At 47.3% G+C, this 18,219-nt stretch overlaps 1 protein-coding gene across 1 annotated transcript; it reads right to left on the reverse strand.

Moving 5' to 3' along the window:
* Nucleotides 1-1,741: 1,741 nt before the first annotated feature.
* On the reverse strand, nucleotides 1,742-14,683 carry aqp11 (aquaporin 11). The gene is made up of 3 exons (XM_080197675.1): nucleotides 13,959-14,683; nucleotides 7,168-7,284; nucleotides 1,742-6,566 (listed from the first exon to the last, which is right to left on the reverse strand). Exons 1-3 carry the CDS (start codon nucleotides 14,593-14,595, stop codon nucleotides 6,472-6,474), a joined length of 849 nt encoding a protein of 282 aa, XP_080053801.1. The 5' UTR covers nucleotides 14,596-14,683; the 3' UTR covers nucleotides 1,742-6,471.
* Nucleotides 14,684-18,219: the final 3,536 nt, after the last annotated feature.

Raw genomic sequence — 18,219 nt, forward strand, 5'->3', positions numbered from 1 at the left:
CTGCTTTAAACACGAGATAGATAAAATTTATTTATTTGTCACAAGGAAGGCTTACATTAACACTGCAATGAAGTTATTGTGAAATTCCCCTAAGTCGCCACACTCTGGCACCTGTTCAGGTCAATGCCCCTAACCAATACGTTTTCCAGACTGTGGGAGGAAACCAGAGCATCCATGCAGACACGGGGAGAACATGTAAACTCTAAACAGACTGTGACCCAAGCCAGAAATTGAACCCAGGTCCCTGGTGCTGTGAGGCAGCAGTGCTAACCCTTGTGCCACCGTGCAAAGGTATTCAGGAATTTGGGCCAAAGGAGTTAGGCTACAGTTCAACAATATGTAGACATCCTACTGTGCAGAACGAGCCATTTGGCCCATCCAGTCTGCACCGACAACAATCCCACAGGAGAGGGAGAGAGAGAGAGAGAGAGAGTCAAAGCTAAAAGAAGATATAAATAACAGAAATGCTCGAAATAGTCAACAGATCTGGCAGCGTCTGTTAGAGTTACAGTTTCAGTTCTGTGATCCTTCATCAGAACCAAGTCAGAAATGTAATCAGTTTGACCAAGTGAAAGGGAGGTGGGGGAAGGAGAAGAAAGGAGAGATTAAATAATGAAAAGTTTTGTGGTGGGAAATCAAAGTGAGTGGTACCCGAACAAGAAAAGAAACTAAAACAGAAAATGCTGGAAAATTTCAGCAGCTATATTGGAACAGGATCAATAAGATCAGGGGGGTTGCACGGTGGTTAGCACTGCTGCCTCACAGCGCCAGGGACCCGGGTTCAATTCCTGGCTTGGGTCACTGCTAGTGCAGAGTTTGCACATTCTCCCTGTGTCTGTGTGGGTTTCCTCACACAGTCAAAAGTTGTGTTGATTAGATGGTTTAGCCACAGTACAGAGAAGGGCAGAGGGGAGGGCCTGGGTGGAATGCTCTTTCAAAGAGTCGATGCAGACTCGATGGGCTGACTAGCCTCTTTCTGCACTGTAGGGATTCTATGGTTCCTTTGGCAGTACCTCCCAAAACATAACCTCTATCACCGAGAGGGTGCATAGGAACCAGTCTTTCTCCCGTTGGCTAAATTGCCCTTTAGTGTTCTGGGATGTATAAGTTAGAGGGATTAGCGGAGTAAATATGTGAGGTTACGGGGATAGGGCTGGAGTGGGATTGCTGCCGGTGCAGACTCGATGGGCCAAATGACTGGTTCTGCAATGTAGAGATTCTATTGCTGAACTACGGCCCAATTCCTTTGGCCCGAATCCCTGAATACCTTTGCTTAACAGAACTTTAAAACAGGTCTGACAGCATCTGTGGAGAGAGAACAGAGCTAATGTTTTGAGTCTGGATGAACTTTTGTCAGAGCCCGTGTAAAATAAAAAAAACAATGTGACAAGAGGTGTGACTGGCAGTTGGGCAAACACAAAATAAAAGAATTAAAAAAGGGAAATAAATGAACAAAAAATACAGAACAAAACTGGGGAGGAAATCATGAGGTAGAACAAACATTTGACTCAAATCTATTAGCTGTGTTTAACACCGTAAGCGACAGATGCAAATACTCACTTGTCAGAATTCAAATCCATAAAAACAGCAGCAAGACATGGAAATGCTAATCTGAGGTAAATGTGTTATAAAATTTCATGAGGCTTAGATGTCAGCGTTGGACTGGGGTAAACACAGTAAGAAGTCTCACAGCACCAGGTTAAAGTCCAACAGGTTTATTTGGTAGCAAACACCACTAGTTTTCGGAGCGCTCGCTGCCCCTTCGTCACCTGAAACTTCTTACCATCTGTTTCAGCAGATTTATTTCAGATTTCCAGTAACCGCAGTATTTGGCTTTTGTTTTAAATTAACAATGTCCATATTGTCCACAACCAATTAAACATGTTTCTTCACGGCAGATAAGAATGCAAAAGCCCAGCAGGTTTTGTGTTTTGACAGTTCTGTTTGTCTTATCGGGGAAATACAGGGATGAATTCCTCTCCATTAATTCACAATTCCCCAAGTCCAACAAAGGTGATATTCTACATTCGATTGCCTATTTCTCTGAGTAATTCACCCCAACGTTTGAAGGAGAGTTCAATGGATCTTTGCTGAACTGCTTATGTTTCAATACTAGGAATGGGAGGAGGCCATTCAGCCCTTCCAGCCTATCTTGTTCTGCTATTCCACTTGGATCATGGCTGAGTACCTGAACTCCATTCACCAGTTTTAGTTTGGTGATGAAACCCTAAGTTATCTTAACCCAAAGTTTGGAGATCAGGAACTCCAATTTCCTATGAACCTTGGGTCTGGCTGGGTACTGCTGCACTGGATGGTGCTACCTATTTTATGTTCTCTGGGCTGCAGAATGGCCCAGTGCGACCAGGTAGAAGAATGTCAGGAAAAGCAGACCAGATGACGTGAACCAGTGCGCCATAACCAAGCAAGTTTCCCAGGGAGCAGGGCGCAGGGAGAAGGACCCAGAAGGAAGTCTCAGGTAAGGGACAAAGACAGGGATCAGGAAAGGTTCTGTTAAGCCAAAAGAGAGAGGGAAAATAGACTCTGAGTTAAAATGAGAGTTACAAAGAATAGACTTGAAGTGACCTTGAGAAGGCCTGAAAATCCAAGAATCATAGAATCCCTACAGTGCAGGAGGCCATTCAGCCCATCAAGTCTGCACCAACAACAATCCCACCCAAGCCCTATCTCACTAACCCCATACATTTACCGTGACACTAAAGAGCAATTTCCCATGGCCAATCCACCTAACCTGCACATCAAAACAAACAAATAACCTCCCTAAACAGCTCCAGGGACCTGGGTTTGATTCCTGGCTTGGGTCACTGTGTGGAGTTTGCACATTCTCCTCGTGTCTGTGTGTCTCCGGGTGCTCTGGTTTCCTCCCACAGTCTAAAGATGCGCGGGTTAGGTTGATTAGCCATGCTAAAATTGCCCTTTAGTGTCCTGAGATGTGTAGATGAGAGAGATTAGTGTGTATAATATGTAGGGCCTGGGTGGGATTATGGTCGGTGCAGACTCGATGGACCAAATGGCCTCTTTCTGTACTGTAGGGTTTCTATGATTAAGCCCAGTCTTGCATTAGCACCTCTGCTAAATTGATCAGTTTACTGAGCCCTAGAACTGATTATTCAGCTAACTAAACTCCAGCAATTATAAGCCCAAACAGTACAATCTGTCCTCATAGGTCATCTGGGGAGCAACTAATATTTGTTGTCAATGTATACAGTTAAGGCACTTGGTAAGCTTTGTAATGTGGTTAAATCTGTACGCAATGACACACATTAAGAGCAAAGCAGTTCCCACTGAGGGAAAGGGAAAGGCAAAGGCAAAAGCTTTATTGGAATTGTTTAATTTCCTTGGTGTCACGACCCTCACCTGTTCCAATTGCATATGGAGGTTTTCGAAATGTAAATACGTCACACCGGTGTTTTAGCGATTGCTCTTCTCAGCAATGTAGATTGGCTTCAGTATAACATAGAGGAACATTCATTCAACCTTGAACCAGGCCAGGATGAGCTTTATGCTGACCAGTCCTGATTTTAATCTAAACATCTTGATGGGAATAGAAGAGGTGGCAGGGTTTGGGTTAGGCACCATTTTGCACCCTGCCCAACCACAAGTCTTATCAACCTCTAAACAGGTGTCCAATCCAAACCCACCGCATTACACCAGGGGAGGGGTTAAGTTAAAATCAGGGGTTGGCACCAAAAAAAAGGAAACAAATCCATTCCCCATGATCAGTGTAGTCTGCCTTGACCCTTAAGCAAAGTTTCTAATGTGCTGGTTGAACTATTTCAACCAGGGGCATTGGCACATACTGTGGGCACCACCACTATCACAATGGATAAACATGATGTGGAGATGCCAGCGTTGGACTGGGCTAAGCACAGTATGAAGTCTCACAACACCAGGTTAGAGTCCAACAGGTTTATATGGCAGCACTAGCTTTCAGAATCTCAAGCTCCTTCGTCAGGTGAGTGAGGACTTGTGTTCACAAACAGGCCATATAAAGACACAAACTCAATTTATAAGATAATGGTTGGAATGCGAGTCTTTACAGGTAATCAAGTCTTAAAGGTACAGACAATGTCAGTGGAGACTGGGCCAAGCACAAGTGTGAATTGTCACCAGACAGGACAGTTAGTGAGATTTTGCAACTCCAGGCAAGTTGTGGGGGTTACAGATAATGTGACATGAACCAAGATCCTGGTTAAGGCCGTCATCACGAGCAGAACTTGGCTATCAGTTTCTGCTCAACGATTCTGCGTTGTCGCGTGTCGTGAAGGTCGCCTTGGAGAACGCTTACCCAAAGATCAGAGGCCGAATGCCCATCACGGGCATTCAGCTCAGGATTACAATGGATAAACGCTACTGTTCTCAATGCACAAGCTGCAAGAATTCAGGCCATGACATTCATTCAACAAACCACTAACTGAGGACTGGCCAGCATCATACTGGGCAATGAAGGCAGATTACTGCATGAATGACTATAAATTGGGAGAGGGGAGTGTGCAGTGGGACCTAGGTGTCCCCTTGTGCACCCATCACTGAAGTTAAGCATGCAAGTGCAGCAGGCAGTAAAGGTGGCCTCCATTGCGAGAGTTTGAGAATACAGGAGCAGGGATGTGTTGTTGCAACTATACAGGGCCTTTGGTGAGGCCACACCTACAAAATTGCGTGCAGTTTTGGTCTCCTTTTCTGAGGAAGGATGTTCTTGCTCTCGAGGGAATGCAGTGAAGATCCACCAGGCTGATTCTGAGGATGGCGAGACTGATGTATGAGGAAAAATTGGATAGGTTAGGATTGTTTTTGCTGGAGTTCAGACGAATGAGGGCAGTATTCTTACAGAGACTTATAAAATTCTAACAGGACTAGACAAGGTAGATGCAGGGAGAGAGTTCCCAATAGTGGGGGAGTCCAGAACCAGAAACAGTCTGAGGATTCGGAGTGTACCATTTAGGATGGAGATGAGGAGACATTTCTTCACCCAAAGAGTGGTAAGCCTGTGGAATTCATTACCACAGGAAATAGTTAATGCCAAAATAATGAATGTATTCAAGAGGTGGCTGGATTTAGCATTTGGGGTGAATGGAATCAAAGGTTATGGGGAGAAAGCAGGATTAGGCTACTGAGTTGGACAATCAGCCATGATCGTGATGAATGGCAGAGCAGGCTGGAAGGGCCAAATGGCCTTCTGTTGCTCCTATCTTCTATGTTATTATGAATGCTGGCCTTGCCAGCAACCCTTACATCCTATGAAAGGATAAAAAAGTTTTTGGAAATAATGGACAAAGTAGATTGGATTAATCTTTATCAATTTTAAACTTTTTAAAAAATTTATCCATGAACATTTCTTCACAACGTCAAGGATTGATTGCTTAATCGGAATGTGCTAAGGAAATATATCAAAAGTACGTCAGGCTCAGTATCAGATGAATATCTTCCGATGCATCCAAGACACCCAAGAGTCACTCCTTCCGTGTAAATAAACCCTTCTTCGAAAGGGCAATTCAATAAAGTTCGTCAAGCCCCACACAATAGATTACCACATTATCATGAAAAATACTCCCCTCTCCAAAAGGCGCTGACTCAGTCTGCTCCATGGTTTTGTGGGCATTAGATGTCCTCTGAATCCTTGCCCAAGCAATCATTCTTCGTGTGTGAGCCTAAGCAATGAGTGTCAACTGACAATGCCTCGTTCTCAAGATCTCTTTCAAGCAGGATGGTCACTGGGTAATGATCAGAGCTTTGTGTTGCCTTTCCGTGGCCTCGCTCACCTAGTATCACTGCTATTTTGGTCAAACGGGGCAGTCTCAAAGTCCGCTGAGAATCATCTTAGATGCACAATTATTCTCCTCCTTCTCGTCGTAACATTCAGATCACTGCCATTCTCCTCTCTGCCCCAATGTACCGTGGATATACTAGTTTGGTAGAGTCTGTGTATAGACCTCAGCATAAGAGCTGCAAACTTTTGCGTGTCTGTGGAGCTCAGCGTGACACTGAGCCAGTGAAATCATTGACAGAGTCTAATCTTTCATGGTCCCAATCGGAAAGTAGACCACTGGCTGTGTGTGAACTCTGATCTCCTGACACACATCCGCAGACAAGTGGTTCTTCAAACATTATACGACACAGAAGAGGAACTGAATTGCTAAGATGCTGCTGGTCATTTATTGATATTTTTGACTGATTTGTTAAAGTATTAAAAATGCTTCACTGTGGGACAGATTCACACAGATATCAAAGTAACTCAGGTCATCTGAGCTTGCAAATGTCGCAGGCGATTAACTCTGATGATCCCATTGAATCAAGCCAAATAATGCTGCTCGTGACAGTCCCTCGTTACTCAACATTGCTGGTGAAATTGAAAGACGACTAATTCTTATTTACAGTAACTCTTCCTCTCCCTCTGATGGATCTCCAGAAGGCAATAAAGTCCATAATTCATTCGAACAACCCCAGGCTGCCCCTTCAGGCTCTTTTCTCCTTGGCCTCTTGTACATCTGTGTCTGCACTGGTGCAAGGTGCTGACTTTGTGCCAAACAACAAGATCGCCGTCATTGCACCTTGAGAGAAGGGGAAGGGACAAAAGTAGGAGCAAATGAGACAACAGCACACAAAATGCATGAACCAAAGTCCCTGAAAGTAGTAAGACCAGGAAATAAGACATTTAAGAATCACAGAATCCCAACAGTGCAGGAGGAGGCCATTCAGCCCATCGAGCCTGCCCAATAACAATCCCACCCAGACCCTATCCCCGTAACCTGCCCATATTTATCCTGCTAGCACTCTAATATTAAGGGGCAATTTAACATGGCCAATTTAACATAACCCGCACATCTTTGGTGTGTGGGAGGAAACCAGAGCACCCAGAGGAACCCCACACAGACACGGGGAGAATATGCAGACTCCACATGGACAGTGCCCAAGACCAGGTCCCTGGTGCTGTAAGGAAGCAGCGCTAACCGTGCCGCCCTGTGCGCTGTCTGAGAGTATGGTGGAGGTAGGTTCAATCATGGCTTTCACTATTTCATCTGAAGAGAATAAACGTTAGGAAAGTTGGAGGATTGGGACGAGGTGAGTTGCCACTGCAGAGAGCTGGGGATGCAATGGGCCAGATAGCCTTTGCCTATGCTGTCACAATTCTAGAATTCTATATCTCCTTACCCATGAAGGGTCCAAGCCAGTAAACGAAGCAATATTCAAGATACGTGTTTCCAGTGCAGTTGAAAGTGATCGAATAAGCCAGTGCGGGGTTAAACACAGCCCCTGTCAGGTCTCCAGCTGCAAAGAGGAAAATCATTTTATCCAAACCCATTTAACATACAGAGACAGAATGGCACTGCAGTAATGTTACTTAACAGGCAGCCTGTCAAAATGACTTTGAGAGGCAAGATCAAACCTGGAATAAAAAGGTTGTATTAATGAAACTACCCGACTGTCATAAGCACAGAATCCCTACAGTGCAGAAGGAAGCCATTCAGCCCATCGAGCCTGCACCAACAACAAGCCCAACCGTAACCCCGTGTATTCACCCTGCTAATCCCCCTGACACTAAGAGGAAATTTAGCCTCTAACCTGCACATCTTTGGACTAAAACCCGCCTGGTTCACTCATCTCCTTTAGGAAAGGAAATCAGCTATTCTTGCCTTGTCTGGCCTACATGTTAACTCCTGAATGTGATTGTCTTCTGAAGTGCTCTCTGAAACGGCAAAGCAAACCCACTCAATCATATTATAATCAAGGTGGTGGTGGCTCATCACCATCTTCTCGAGGGCAATTAGGGATGGGCAATAAATGTTGAGCCTTGCCAGCCATGCCCACATTCTGAGAGAAGGAAGAGATAAAGCCAACAGAAGCAGGAAAAAGCCTCTCGGTCAAGAAATTAATCCATTTTTGACAGATCCACCACAACATCCCAATTCCTTCTCTGCCCAGAGAAATCACCTCTTGAATCTTGCTTGCTTTGTGGGTGGCATGGTGGCAAGCACTGCTGCCTCACAGTTCCAGGGACCCAGGTTTGATTCCCTGCTCGGGTCACTGTCTGTACGAAGTTTGCAGGTTCTCCCCGTGTTTCTGGGTGCTCTGGTTTCCTCCCACACTCCAAAGATGCGTGGCTTAGGTGCATTGGCTATGCTAAATTGCCCCTTAGTGTTCCGAGATGCATAGGTCGGAGGGATTAGTGGATTAAATATGGGATAAAGCCTGGGTGAGATTGTGGTCGGTGCAGACTCAATGGGCCAAATGGCCTCCTTTTGCACTGTAGGGTTTCCATGATATGATTAATTTTATCCCACAGTACAAGAAAGGAAGAGAAAGAATGAAGAGACCGCAAGAAACTACAAAAAGTTGTGAATGTAACCCAGTCCATCACTCAAACCAGTCTCCCATCCATTGACTCTCTACACTTCCCACTGCCTCCGCAAAGCAGCCAGCATAATTAATGACTCCACGTACCCCAGACATTCTCTCTTCCACTTCCTTCCTTCAAGACAAAGATACAAAAGTTTGAGGTCACGTATTAACGGACTCAAGAACAGCTTCTTCCCTGTTGCTGTCAGTTTGAATGGACTTACCTTGCTTTCAGTTGATCTTTCTCTACTCCCTAGCTGTGACTGTAACACTACATTCTGCGCTCTCTCTTTTCCTTCTCTATGTAAGGTAATATTTTGTCTGTAAAGCGTGCAAGAAACAATACTTTTCACTGTATGCTAATACGTGACAACAATAAATCAAACCAAAATTACTGACAATCTTTCTCAACTGCAGGATGTCCCAATGTGCTTTGTAGCCAAGTTCAGTATTTTAAAGCAATAGGGAACATAGATTTTGTGACATTTTGTAACGCAGAGAGTTGGGACAACCTACTGCAGGCACCTCAAATCACTGGAGAAGTACCACGGGTGGTACCTTTGCAAAATTCTCCAAATGTTGTGGTAAGAAATGTGGCCAATAGCATCTTTTGCTCCGAAACCAACAGGTCCAACCCTGAGGTGCTAATCACTCAAACACAGGAGGTATGGGAGGTATGGCGGGGGAGGTTGGGGGGTTGCTCAGCGTACAATTTTCACATTCCAGAGTAAGAATCGCAGTTTAACCAGTTGTTTTGACACCTGATTTCATCCCTCTGTGGGCAAGGTACCAGATTCTTTACAACCTGACTTTGGTGCCGTGATGGTGGGGAGACACAGTTGTTCAAATGACCCATTCCTTCGCAGCACAGGTAGCACCGTGGCAAGCACTGCTGTCTCACAGCGCCAGGGACCTGGGTTCAATTCCAGGCTCAGGGTCACTATCCGTGCAGAGTTTGCGCTTTCCCCCTGTGTCTGTGCGGGTTTCCTCCGAGTGCTCTGTTTTCCTCCCACAATCCAAAGATGTGTGGGTTAGGTGGATTGATCGTGATAAATTGCCCCTCAGTGTCAGGGAGATCAGCAGTGTGGGGTTTCGGGGCTATAGCCTGGGTGGGATTGTTGTCGGTGCAGACTTGATGGGCCGAATGGCCTCCTCCTGCACTGTAGGGATTCTATGGGTTAGCATGGCTATGCAGCCCCTGTTGTGGAACAGCTGCCAACACTCACCATGTGTTCACACATGAAGGGCAATTCCTTTATCAAGTTTATTTGTTAGTGTTGCGAGCAGGCTTACATTAACACTGCAATGAAGTTGCTGTGAAATTCCCCTATACAAGATGGCAAGAAAATTGTGGTGGGGGAGGAATGAGTACGATAAAAAGTCCCGAGTCGCCTGAATGTGAGCAGTGCAGTGTGAATCAGCTTTCCACTCAAGCCAAGGAGAAATCCTGCTCCATAGCAACACATGGCAGGCAGGTATTTAGCAGCCTTAATTAAGATAAGCTCAGGAAAGTGCAGGGTAAACAAAGGCAACGAGACTTTACATGAATGTGACAGCAAAGGGGCAATGGATCCTGATCATGAACAATCATGATCAAAACAAATGCCGGAGCAGGCTCGAACAGTCGAATGGCCTACTCCTGCTGCTATTTTCTACACCGAGATGCTGTTTCCTATTGTGTATGGGGGAAGAGACCAAAATCAGGGATTATCATAGACAAAGGGTCGTCTGGACTCAAAACGTCAGCTCTTTTCTCTCCTTACTGATGCTGTCAGATCTGCTGAGATTTTCCAGCATTTTCTCTTTTTTGGTTTCAAATTCCAGCATCCGCAGTAATTTGCTTTTATCCAACTATCAATATGAGATGGTCACTAATAAATCCAATAGGGAATTCCGGAGAAATTTCTTTTCCCAGTGTGGTGAGAACGTGGAGCTCACTACCGCTAGCAGCAGGTGAGGCAGGCATTTCAGGGAAAGCTGGATCAACATGAAGAACAAAGGAGTCGAGGATTTGGTGACAGACAGAGGAAAAGGAGTGGGAGGAGGAGTATAAGGACTGGCACAGACTATCTGGGCTGTATGGCTTTATCTGCACTGTACACTATGTAATTCTGAGCATCAATCACATCAAAGGCTGAAACCGCATTCATCCCAGAATCCCGATTGTGTTTCAGATGCAATTTGTTGCATCACTGACTAGCAAACACAGCGGCCGCTGCTCCAACTGCTTTAGGATTCCTGCAGGGATCAGGTACTGCTTACACACACATTAGACATACAAATGTTCTGGCGTTCTAATGAGTTGCTTTCAGCTCTGCACTGAACCAGCCCCTCTTAGCTCAAAAAAGAACATCACACGGCTCAGATGAGACGTTAGACTGAGGGTCACCTCAGACAGGCGAAAAATAAACTCCACGGCACTGCTTTGACAAGCAGGAGAGATTTCCCTGGTGTCCTGGTTAATTAACATCAATAAAACAGATTATCTCTGGTCATTATGACACTGCTCTTAGCTTGCTATGCACAGATTCTACCCCTTCCCAATAACATTATACTGCTACTTTGGCTGGAAAGAGTTTTGGGATATCAGTGGTTGTAAAAGACACCATATAAATGACAAATCTATCTGCCTTCATGAATCCCAGCTTTGTCAACCTTTCAAATTATATCCATTAGCCCCATAATCCAGCTGTTGCCTCCCCCAAGTGAGGCCCCCCACCAAGTTTTGGGGTGGGGGCAGTAGACATTGAAAAGCAGCGTAGCCAGTTCCCCAAAATACCACCAATAACAGTTAGAGTGGGGGATGGGATCAAACATCTACCTGGAAATCATTAGATCATTCGTTCAGCAACTGAACATCCTTCAAAATCAGACTTTAACCCTTCAGCAAGTTTTCATTCAACTGTACAATTATTAAGCTAAACAATTAACCAACATTTCCCTAGAATGGGGCAGCACTGTAGCACAGTGGTTAGCACTGCTGCTTCACAGCTCCAGGGACCTGGGTTCGATTCCCGGCTTGGGTCACTGTCTGTGTGGAGTTTGCACATTCTCCTCGTGTCTGCATGGGTTTGCTCCAGGTGCTCCAGTTTCCTCCCACAGTCCAAAAATGTGTGGGTTAGGTTGACTGGCCGTGCCAAATTGCCCTTTAGTGGCCTGAGAAGCATAGGTTAGAGAGGATAGTGGGTAAAGTAAATAGGAATATGGGGATAGGGCCTGAGTAAGATTGTGGCCGGTGCAGACTTGATGGGCCGAATGGCCTCTTTCTGTACTCTAGGGATTCTATGAACATGCTTTTTTTGCCCTGTTGTTCAACTCAAGTGGCAAACTATACCTTTTCAAACACAGGAAGTAATTTTTACCAGCAATTTTCTTTCCACTTTACAAGGGAATCATTTTCTCTTTTTTATTACTTTTGTTAGACAACGGTATTAAAAGCTGGGGAATCAAGGCGAATAGATGAAGTTAAGGCAAAAACCAATCACAACGTAACTGAACAGCAGAGCAGGCTAGATGGGCTGAATGACCTCTTCCTGCTCCAATGTTCCTCCTGTTCCTTGAGGACACTATCACGCTCCAGGAATACAGGAACATTCCAGTCCCACACTGAGGTGTGAATTCTTCACATCAGCCTAAAAGCAGCTGGGACTATTCAACTATTGCAGCCATAACCTCCTCTAACACCCACATTAATGTGCTTCCAGCAGGAGTCGCTGTCTAGGACAACGATCGCTGGCTAGTCTCTAGGAAGCTATAGCAACAGAGGAACTATTCCTGGCGTCTTGGGCAATATTTATTCCCCAAGTCAATCAAATAAACTCAGCAGGTCTGACAGTGAGTGTGGAGAGAGAAAGAGAGTTAATGTTGAGTCCATATGACATTTTCAGCCAGAGTGCTGCTGTGGCCCTGGCGGTGATTGGATCGTGGGGGGATGGGAGGGTGGGTACAGAGCCTGCTGAGGCCAAATCCTGCACCTCCGCCACCTCAGTTATCTGCTGATTATCACATTGCTGTTTGTGGGAGCTTGCTGTAATCAAATAAGAACATAAGTAATAGGAGTAGGAGTAGGCCATCTAGCCCTTCGAGCCTGCCCCGTCATTCAATAAGATCACGGCTGATCTGAAGTTGATCAGTTCCACTTACCCGCCTGCTCCCCATAACCTTTAATTCCCTTATCGATCAGAAATCTATCTACCCGTGACTTAAACGTATTCAACGACGTAGGCTCTTCCACTTCAATGGGCAGAAAATTCCAGAGATTCACCACCCTTTCAGTGAAGAAGTTCCTCCTCAGCTCTTGTTCTAAACTGACCCCCACCCCTTCTTTTAAGGCTGTGCCCTCTAGTTCTGGGCTGCTGTGTTTCCTACTTTACAACAGTGACTATACTACAAAAGTACCTCATTGGCTGTAGAACACTTTGAGACGTCGTGAATATAAGAAAGACGCTATAAAAAGCACATACTTTCTTTAATGCGGTCAACTCCCAAATGCTCTCTGAAATGGCCCAGCAAGCCACTCAGCTGATCAAAGTACTGGCAGGAGTTCAGGACAAAGGCCCACAGGCAATAAATGCTGGTTGTGGCAGCGATGACCATCTCCCAAGAAACAAATACAAATAGAAGTAAAACTCAAGAGTAGTGGAAAGGGAGTGATGGCAATTGGCTAAACAATTACGATCATAGTAGTGGTTTTCCTTGGAATGCATAGATCCTATTGTGCAGAAGGAGGCCATTTGGCCCATCGAGGCTGCACCAAACACAATCCCATCCAGGCCCTATCCCCATAATCCCATGTATTTATCCTAGCTAGACCACCCTGACACGAAGGGGCAATTTAGCATGGCCCACAGTAACACTGCTGCCTCACAGTGCCAGGGACCCGGGTTTGATTCCTGGCTTGGATCACTGTCTGTGCGGAGTTTGCACATTCTCCCCGCGTCAGTGTGGGTTTCCTCCGGGTGCTCCGGTTTCCTCCCACAGTCTGACAGGTGTGCTGGTTAGGTGCTTTGGCTGTGCTAAATTCTCCCTTGGTGTATTTGAACAGGCGGAGTGTGGCGACTCGGGGATTTTCACAGTAACTTCATTGCAGTGTTAATGTCAGCCTACTTGTGACTAATAAATAAGTAAACATTAAACTCACACATCTTTGGAGTGTGGGAGGAAACCATGGCACCCCCTAAGGAAACCCCACACAGGCATGGGGAGTATGTACAGAATCCGCACAGTGACCCAAGCTGGGTCATACTTATAGAGGCCTATAAAATAATGAGGTGCATAGATCAGCTGGATAGTCAACATCTTTTCCCCAAAGGTAGGGGAGTCTAAAACTAGAGGGCATAGGTTTAAGGTGAGAGCGGACAGATACAAAGGTGTCCAGAGGGGCAATTTTTTCACACAGCGGGTGGTGAGTGTCTGGAACAATCTGCCAGAGGTAGTAGTAGAGGCAGGTACAATTTCATCTTTTAAAAAGATTACATGGGTAAGATGGGTATAGAGGGATATGGGCCAAATGCGAGCAACTGGGACTAGTTTGGGGTTTAAACAAATAAGCGGCATGGACAAGTTAGGTCGAAGGGCTTCTATGACTCTATATGCACCGTACCCACCTGCAATCACGAGGAAGGTAATCATCGCAGCCACCGCATGTATCTTGTGTGTCTGCTCGAGGCACTGAAACCTGAAGAGGGCGGCTCTCAGTGCAAAGGCACAGAAGAACTCTGCGACCAGCCCTTGGCCAATGGTGGTGTTCAACGCGGAGGTGCATTCGGACTGGTGAAGGCGACGGTGCCAGTGCAGGTCCGACAAGTCCATGGCCCACACCATCTCTGACAGCTGTCGGGCTATCGAGGCAGCTCCAAACTGGACCAGCATTTTGCTGGCTGTCACCTGGCCGTTGCTCTGCCCGGAAAAGAACTGCTCCAGGCAGCTCAGGGGGTTGCAAGTGGCACCGTCGAAGGTGGCGAGGTGGACGATAGTTATGGTGTAGGTGAAGGCCAGCCCTGGAATCCAGCCCAGCAGCCCGGAGCGCCCCAGGAGCCGCAGCTCGTGCGTGCAGACGCACAGCTGCAAGGTGGAGAGAAGCTCGCCCGCCACCTCCAGCAGGAGGGCCTTCGGCCTCGGGCAGCTCTGCCTCCCACCGGAGTGCCGGCGGGGCCACAGCAGCTCCCTTGTCGTGTGGCGCAGCAGCTGGCACACCGTCACCACGCTGGCCAGGACGCCGACTGAAACCAGAACATCCTCCATCCTCCGGCACTGGACAGGCGGCGCAGGGGTAGGAAGCCACCTGACGGGCGAGAGGGTGGATTCAGACCTGCGGGCAGTGGATCAGAGGGGAATTTGGAGCTGGGGGGCGGGGGGGGTGAGGTGGGGAGTAGGGAGAGGCAAGTTTGGAGGGAGGGATTGTGTGAGAGGAGATGGTGGGGAGGGTGTGGAGGAGGAGGTGGGGGAGGAGGAGACGGTGGAGGGTGAAGGAGATGGTGAGGGGGGGTGTGGAGGAGATGGTGAGGGGGGGTGTGGAGGAGATGGTGAGGGGGCGGGTGTGGAGGAGATGGTGAGGGGGGGTGTGGAGGAGATGGTGAGGGGGCGGGTGTGGAGGAGATGGTGAGGGGGGGTGTGGAGGAGGAGGTGGGGGAGGAGGAGACGGTGGAGGGTGAAGGAGATGGTGAGGGGGGGTGTGGAGGAGATGGTGAGGGGGGGGTGTGGAGGAGATGGTGGGGGGGGTGTGGAGGAGATGGTGAGGGGGGGGTGTGGAGGAGATGGTGGGGGGGGGTGTGGAGGAGATGGTGGGGGGGGGGTGTGGAGGAGATGGTGAGGGGGGGTGTGGAGGAGATGGTGGGGGGGGTGTGGAGGAGATGGTGGGGGGGGTGTGGAGCAGGAGGTGGGGGGGGTGTGGAGGAGATGGTGAGGGGGGGCGGGTGTGGAGGAGATGGTGAGGGGGGGGTGTGGAGGAGATGGTGAGGGGGGGGTGTGGAGGAGATGGTGAGGGGGGGTGGAACGGAGAGGAGGAAATGTAGGAGGGAGTGAGGTGACGGAACGGTGTGAGGTAATGGGGTTGGGGGGGTGCTGAGGGGGGATGAATCAGTCTGCAGCCGCGGATCCACAGGAGCCGGCCGGCGCTCTCTCCCCTCAGGCCTGAGCCGCTCCCTCTCTCTCTCTGTCCCGGTTTGTGTCTCTATCTCTCAGCCGTTGCCTCTCTGACAGCCCCGCGACTGGAGGGGGCGGCATCGCGACACGTGGGAGGGGCGGGGCCTCGGCACTGGGGCGGGGATTCCACATAGGGGCGGGGCCTAGAGTATCGGGCGGGGCTTATTCATGGGGGCGAGGCCTCTCCAGACGGCTGCTTCTTCGGGGCTGGTGTCTCAGGGCGAGACGAAACACCGGGGTATGGTGCAATGGGACTGGTTAAGGGATAAACCCCCCCAAGGCAGGGTGCAATGGGATTGGTTAAGGGATAAACCCCCCCAGGGCAGGGTGCAATGGGATTGGTTAAGGGATAAACCCCCCCCAGGGCAGGGTGCAACGGGATTGGTTAAGGGGGTAAACCCCAGGGCAGGGTGCAATGGGATTGGGTAAGGGGGCAAACCCCAGGATAGGGTGCAATGGGATTGGGTAGGGATCAAGCTACAGGTGATGGCTAAGTGGGATACCCTCTGTGAAAAAATTGTCCCTCTGGACCCTTCTATATCTCTCACTGTAAACCTATGTCCTCTAGTTTTAGACTCCCCCTACCTTTGGGAGGGTGGGACTCATTGTCTAACTCATTCTGCACTTCCCATTCGATACAAGCCCATTTTATATTACTTGGGCAGATCAATTTCATCTCTAACCTCTGTAAAGACATGTGTTTGAGATGCAAACTGGATAGACGCTTGAGGTGGGAAAAATTCTAAGACTTTGGAGAAAGGACAGGAGAATGGGACTAACTGAACAGTTCTTTCAGAGGGCTGGCACAGGAATGATGGTCTGATTGGCCTCCTTCTCTACTTTATGAACCTATAGTTTTTCATGTTGAAAAGAGATCAGAAATGTGCAACCTGGGTGATTTTTCCAGAAGAAAACTTTTACAAGATAATGGTTGGAATGCGAGTCTTTACAGGTAATCAAGTCTTAAAGGTACACACAATGCGAGTGGAGAGAGGGCCAAGCACAGACTAAAGTATTATCTCCAGCCAGGACAAGAGATGTATATTGTCTCCAGCCAGACAGTTAATGAGATTTTGCAAGCCCAGGTAAGTCGGGGGGTTACAATAGTATGACATGAACCGAAGATCTCGGTTGAGGCCGTCCTCATGTGTCCAACCATTCTCTTGTAAATTGAGTTTGTGACTTTATATGCCCTGTTTGTGAACACAACTCCCATTCACCTGATGAACAGGCAGTGCTCCAAAAGCTTGTGGCTTGTGCTACAAATAAACCTGTTGGACTTTAACTTGGTGTTGTGTGACTTCTTACTGTGCTTACCCCAGTCCAATGTTGGCATCTCCACATCATGGTTGCGAATGATTCCAGATCCACAGCAATGGAGTTGACTCTTAACTGCCTTCTTAAATGGCCTCATAAGACACTCAATTCAAGGGTAATTGGGGATGGGCAACAAATGCTGATGTTGCCAGTAGCACCCACATCTCACGAAAGAATAAAGAAAAATCCAAAACTGAATTGTCAACTTCCCTGATTGCAAGATAACCTTCCTGCTGACTTCATGTCCATTATCAACAACATTTGAATTTATATAGCTCCTTTAATGTAGTAGAACATCTGAAAGTGCTTCACAGAAGTGACTACCAAACAGAATTTGACACCGAAGAGATAAGGAGATATTATGACTGATGACTAAAAGCTTGGTCAAAGAGGTAGATGTTATGAAGAGTCTTAAAGGAGATAAAGGTAAGAAGGCAGAGCTTTCAGCAGGTAATTCCAGAATTTAGGGAATTTACAAAAGGCCATTATTGGAGGAGCGCAGAAATCTCAGAGGGTTGTAGGGGTTGAGGAGGTTATAGAGAGGGGTGAGAGCATGAAGCGATTGAAAGCAAATCTGCAATGACTGTAGTTTTCCTCGTGTGACATTTAGAACATATAACATTGCAGTGCAGTACAGGCCCTTCGGCCCTCAATGTTGCGCCAACCAGTGGAACCAATCTAATGACCCTCTAACCTAAACCATTCCAATGTTATCCATATGTTTATCCACTGACCATTGAACGCCCTTAAAGTTGGCAAGTCCACAACTGCTGCAGGCAGGGCATTCCATGCCCTTACTACCCTCTGAGTAAAGAACCTACCTCTGACATCCATCCTATAACTACCACCCCTTAATTTAGTGCTTTGTCCCTTTGTGCTAGCCATCACCATCCGAGGAAAAATGCTCTCACTGTCCACCCTATCTAACCCTCTGATCATCTTGTATGCCTCAATTAGGTCACCTCGTAACCTTCTCTCTAATGAAAATAACCTCAAGTCCCTCAGCCTTTCCTCATAAGACCTTCCCACCATACCACGCAACATCCTGGTGAACCTCCTTTGCACCCTTTCCAATGCCTCCACATCTTTCTTATAATGCGGCGACCAGAACTGTACGCAATACTCCAAGAGCGGCCACACAGAGTTTTGTACAGTTGCAACATGACCTCAAGGCTCCGAAATTTAATCCCTCTATCAATAAAAGCTAACACACCATACGCCTTCTTAATAACCTTATCAACCTGGGTGCCAACTTTCAGGGAGCTATGCACATGTACACCGAGCTTTCTCTGCTTGTCAACATTACTAAAGAGTCCTTCCATTAGCCCTATATTCTGTACTCCTGTCACTCTTACCAAAGTGAATCACCTCACACTTTTCCGTATTAAACTCCATTTGCCACCTCTC

This window comes from Carcharhinus amblyrhynchos, chromosome 10 (assembly GCF_965287045.1).
Source record: "Carcharhinus amblyrhynchos chromosome 10, sCarAmb.v2.hapA, whole genome shotgun sequence".
NCBI classification, from domain to species: domain Eukaryota; kingdom Metazoa; phylum Chordata; class Chondrichthyes; order Carcharhiniformes; family Carcharhinidae; genus Carcharhinus; species Carcharhinus amblyrhynchos.